Source organism: Portunus trituberculatus, chromosome 38, assembly GCF_017591435.1.
Source record: "Portunus trituberculatus isolate SZX2019 chromosome 38, ASM1759143v1, whole genome shotgun sequence".
NCBI lineage: Eukaryota > Metazoa > Arthropoda > Malacostraca > Decapoda > Portunidae > Portunus > Portunus trituberculatus.
The window spans coordinates 25,266,543-25,271,542 of NC_059292.1; the positions used below are offsets into that span (position 1 = coordinate 25,266,543).

Below are 5,000 nucleotides of genomic sequence, written 5' to 3' on the forward strand. Positions count from 1 at the left end.
TCTTTAGAGAGTGACACATCAGCGAGTATTGTTTTTTTTTTCCTTTCCTTTTTGTTGCTCTAGACTAGCACCCTTCTTACACAAAAATAAATAAAAACACCCAGAGAAGCAGCATATTTGGGGAGGTAATAAGATGTGACCTTGCATGCAAACTCTTTACAGATTAAATTTTTGGGAGATAATGACTGGCCTCGCGTGCGTCTGTGTATATATAGCCTTTACGATGCCATGAGTCAGTGCCCGGCTCACTCATGTTCTTCTGCCCATTAGAGGGGCGGGTGAGTCAGGCTGCGCCCTTACCATCATTTCTTTTATCTCGCTGGCGTCTTGTTTATGTCGCTTTTGCTTGTCTTTCCCTGTGTTTGTGCGGCTGTGTGTCTGTCTGACTGCATGTCCTTTTTTTATATCTTTGTGTCCGTGTGTGTATTTGTCTGCATGCCTGCCCTGCCTGTCCCAGTGTTCTGTGTATGTGTGTGTTTGTGTTTGTGTGTGCACCCCTGTCTTTCTAGCAATATGGCTGTAGTGTAATAAAAATTTAGCAAAGCTTGAGAGTGACTTCTTTTCCGTCCATCATCTTAATAATTCAGGAGCATCTTAATTTACAACAAACAAAACACACACACACACACACACACACACACACACACACACACACACACACACACACACAGGAACCAGGTATACGTAGGAAGTGCAATAAGGATGTACACTCACGACCTGTCTGGCGTGGGGGTGGAGGCGCCGCGGGCACTGAGACATTCCGTGCTCTTGTGGCGCCGAGAGACCCTAAGCTTGAGGTCAAGGAAGTGAAGGGGGTTGCGTGCCTTCGAGCGGCCTTCCTTGCTGCCCCCAACCTGCAACATGGGACGGGGTGTTACCAGGGAGATGGAAATAAGTGTGTAAGCTTAGGAGAAGAAGGTATGAAATGGTAATAAGAAATGAGCATGAGAGAGAGAGAGAGAGAGAGAGAGAGAGAGAGAGAGAGAGAGAGAGAGAGAGAGAGAGAGAGAGAGAGAGAGAGAGAGAGAGAGAGTAGTGGTTTGAAGGCGCATGGAGTGAAGACATAAGGGTAAGAAACTGTGGTATGAGAAACGAAACACGTGGTTTAGGAGGTGAAGAGGAAGAGGAATGGGTATATGTAACTGGGATCACTGCTAGGTTGAGACATGGAGTGTTTTGGAAGCATAGTGCATGGGTGAGATGAAGAGAGGAATGAAAAGACACGAAGACAGAGAGTATGAGACAGGTGAGGTGGAAGAGAATAAGGAATGTATATGAGGGAGAAACAAGTAAATTTTGGAATAAGACATGAGGGGCGGTGGCGACAGGTGCATGGGGAAGGAGAAACAGAGACATGGGGGTATGGGGCAGAGCGTTAGAATGTGGAAGGTAAGAAGAATAAATACATATGTGAGTGAGACAGGCGGGAGTGTCTTGGTAGGTGAAAAGTGGTCGAGAAAAGCAGAGGAATGAGTTACAGGACGAGCAGACAGGGGTGTTTGAAAGGACAGAAAAGTAGAATGGATGTAGGTGTGGCTGGGGCAGGAAAGGCGTGTTCTGGAAGTAGGAAGGGAAAGGGAATGAGGGAGAGACAAGAGTTTAAAGGAAGAGGTGGGAATGTTTGAAAAGGTCGAAGGTGAAGGTGGGAAGAGAGAAAAAAAAAATCGACTCTCACGGTAAAGTAAGCCAACAAAAGCACAAGAGCAAGAGAAAAAAGAAGTAAAAGAAAAAAAACACCAATGCAAAACAACAAACACACGAAAGAGCAAAATAAACAAAAGAAAAGAGAGAAAGAAAAGAAAAAATACAAGGAAGAATTACATAAAACTCGTACCAAAACACGATTTTCATCAAATAGCGCAGTCCCACCTTAATACCGAAGATTTTCTCTGATGTTTTCTTCTCGACGGCAGAGGAGGAGGAGGAGGAGGAAATAGTGGGGGAGGAGGACACAACGATGGAGGGAATGGACGAGAGGGAGCCCATGAGGGAGCCGCCGTTGGAGCTCTTGGCTAAGGTCATCTCCGCCATCCCGCCAGCGCCGCCCCCCGCCAACGGCAAGTCCCCAGCCACGCCTCCTGCACCGCCGGGAGAGAACCAGAGGGAGGATAGAGGAGTCACAGAAAACGATCGCACGGTAATCTTTTAAAGGACAACCATAAAATTTTACTGAACCATTAATATTTTTTCTAAAAATATGTATGTGTATATGAGTTTAAGATAGGTAGTAATGCTGGGGTGATGCAGGATAGACAAGTAAGGTTGAAAAAACGAAGAGATAAATTTTTAAGGGTGACTAAAAGAGAACTGGAGTGTTGATATTCTTTTACAATAAGTATGCTTGAGATTCAGTTTTACTTTGTATGTAAAGAAAAAAAAAAAAAACACAGCGACAGCACTAAGGACCATACTATGAAACATTTCTACACTTTTAAAAAGCTTTAGATGAAGTTACACTGGTTTTTAAGGTTTCTAGGGGGATGTTGACAAGAATACTACATACAATATCAAAATGAGAAACACCCTTGAGAACCATGGAAAGCAGTCGTTTGGGGGGCTGAGCCTTTCAGAATACAGGAATGGCAGCGTTTATGAAGTGTATTTGAGTATATGAGGCTTGGTCAGGGTAGCCCAGATATGGGATTGCTGGCTTGATGTAGTATGTGCATATAGAAAGACAGATGTTTGCGGTTAGAGGTATTGCTAGGGTGGAGTGAAATAGACGGAAAATAAGCAGACGTTAAGAGGGACGAGGTGAGGTTTGTTATTATTTGTGGTTGATAGTTTTGTTTATATTTTGTTTATTGTTCTTGGTGGTGGTGGTGGTGGTTGTAGTAACAATTGATAACTGCAGTAAAATTGTGGGAAACAATGAAACGAGAGAGAGAGAGAGAGAGAGAGAGAGAGAGAGAGAGAGAGAGAGAGAGAGAGAGAGAGAGAGAGAGAGAGAGAGAGAGAGAGAGAGAGAGAGAGAGAGAGAGAGAGAGAGAGAGAGAGAGAGAGAGAGAGACTTAAAATTCATGAAGATGCAATGAGAAGTTTCATTCACCTAACCATCCTCCTCCTTCTCCTCCTCCTCCTCTCTCTCTCTGAAATGGAAAAAAAAAAAAAAAAAAAAAAAAAAAAAAGACAGCACAAAAAAGGATTCACTGGATAATTGTGTAGATCAATAAACTGTTCTTTGAATTAAATAAAAAAAACAATAACAGTAGTAGTAGTAGTAGTAGTAGTAGCAGTAGTAAAAGGTAAACAGCACCTGGATGAGACTAATAGATGGAGAATACTAAAAATAAATGGTCTTTGAAATAAAAAAAAACAAGAAACAAAATGAAAAAATAATGAAAAATGATAACAATCCCAAACAAAATGAATAAATGAAGATTTCTTAATTATTATCCTAAGTTAAAACCTGTTCCCTTCTTTTCTTCTTTTCTTTCTTTCCTTTTTTTTTCCTCTTCCGTTTCTTTCTTTCTATATCCTTTCCCTTCTTCTCCTTCCTACATTTTTTTATTTCTTCCTCCATTTCCTCTTTCTTTTTCCTCCTCATTTCTCTTTCTTTCGCTCCCCTTGTCTTTCATTACTTACTTTCCATTACCTTTTCCACTCACTTCTTCTTTCCATCTTCTCACCTATTCTCCCACTCTTTCCTTTCTCTCCTTCCCTCTCATGTCTTCATCTTTCCTTGTTCCCTCCTCTTTCCTCCTCCTTTCTTTCCTCTTTCTCTTTCTTCTCTCATTGCATTTATTCCTCCCAAACAAGTTAAGTTCCCCCACTGCCAAGAATTTCCTCTTTCCTTCTTTTTATTCTTAAATTTAGATTTCTCCTTCAAGGTCTCTCTCTCTCTCTCTCTCTCTCTCTCTCTCTCTCAACCACAACAAACATCACCACTCCACCTCTTTTCCTCTCCCCCCCCTATTACCAATCACCTCTCCTCTCTTCTCTTCTCCTCTACGTCTTCTTTCAATCACCCAGTAACCTATCTCTCTCCCCACCCCTCCCTTCAGTCACACTATCATCACCAATCCTTCCCCCTGCCCCACTCACCCAAGTCTTTAATCAAATGCAGCTCCTGTTCCCGACGCTGCTGGAGGTCCTGCAGTGTCCTTTCCGTATCCTGTTTACTCTCTCGCAGCTCACAGTCCAGGGCGCTTAGTCTCCGACGCAACGCCTCCAGCTGGTGTGTCACGTCCCCGCCCGTCACGCCCATACACCCACCGCCGCCACTTGCCTCCCCGCCCGTTCCGTCCCAAGCCCACACTCCGACGCCTCCTCCTCCCGTGTTGTTGTTTCCTCCGCCGCCGCCGCCGCCTCCGTCACCCTTCGTCTTCTGCTTCCTCTGTTTCTGCTTCTTGCCCTTAGAGGATTGCTGCCGCTCCAGTGTTGCCATCTGAAGGGAGGTGGTGGTGTTACTGTTGGTGTCCGTTTGTCTGTCTGTCTCTCTTACAGGCAGACACACAGGGAAGCAGACAAATGAACAGAGTAAGATACAGATACACAGAATACTGCACTGATAAGACAAATACTGCATACCACACACACACACACACACACACACACACACACACACACACACACACACACACACACACACACACACACATCTAAATTGCAGAGACTTACGACTTCATTGTTGCGGCGCCATAAATTTATTCAGGCTAGCTAATTAATTATCTCATCAACTCCTCGCCGTAACTTTGTTCAATCTCTCTCTCTCTCTCTCTCTCTCTCTCTCTCTGCAGGAAGGATTATGCAGACGGATTTTATGTTATAGGGTCCTGATTGTTTATAGGATACTGTGACCTCCTACACACACACACACACACACACACACACACACACACACACACACACACACACACACACACACACACACACACACACCTTGATGGCAGTGGAGTTCTTCCTCTGACGTAGGATGACAGCTTTGCGCAGCGCAGACAGCTGAGCCTCGTGCTGCGCCCTGTCGTACTCGTTCTCTATCTCGCCAGCCGTCACCGCCC

The 5,000-nt window shown here is 44.3% G+C and overlaps 1 protein-coding gene across 5 annotated transcripts in view; it reads right to left on the bottom strand.

The window, feature by feature from the left end:
* The window catches only part of LOC123515145 (tau-tubulin kinase 1-like), a 108,454-nt gene that overhangs the window by 13,766 nt on the left and 89,688 nt on the right, over positions 1-5,000 (bottom strand). For 4 of the 5 annotated variants that reach the window (XM_045273614.1, XM_045273616.1, XM_045273618.1 and 1 more), the window contains 4 exons: positions 4,882-5,000; positions 4,045-4,387; positions 1,870-2,078; positions 715-854 (listed from right to left, as the gene is read on the bottom strand). The exon at positions 4,882-5,000 is cut by the window's right edge and continues 10 nt beyond it. In XM_045273614.1, coding sequence (XP_045129549.1) covers positions 715-854; positions 1,870-2,078; positions 4,045-4,387; positions 4,882-5,000 — 811 coding nt within the window. The remainder of the gene's footprint in view (positions 1-714; positions 855-1,869; positions 2,079-4,044; positions 4,388-4,881) is intronic. The other variant, XM_045273615.1, reaches the window with a different exon arrangement.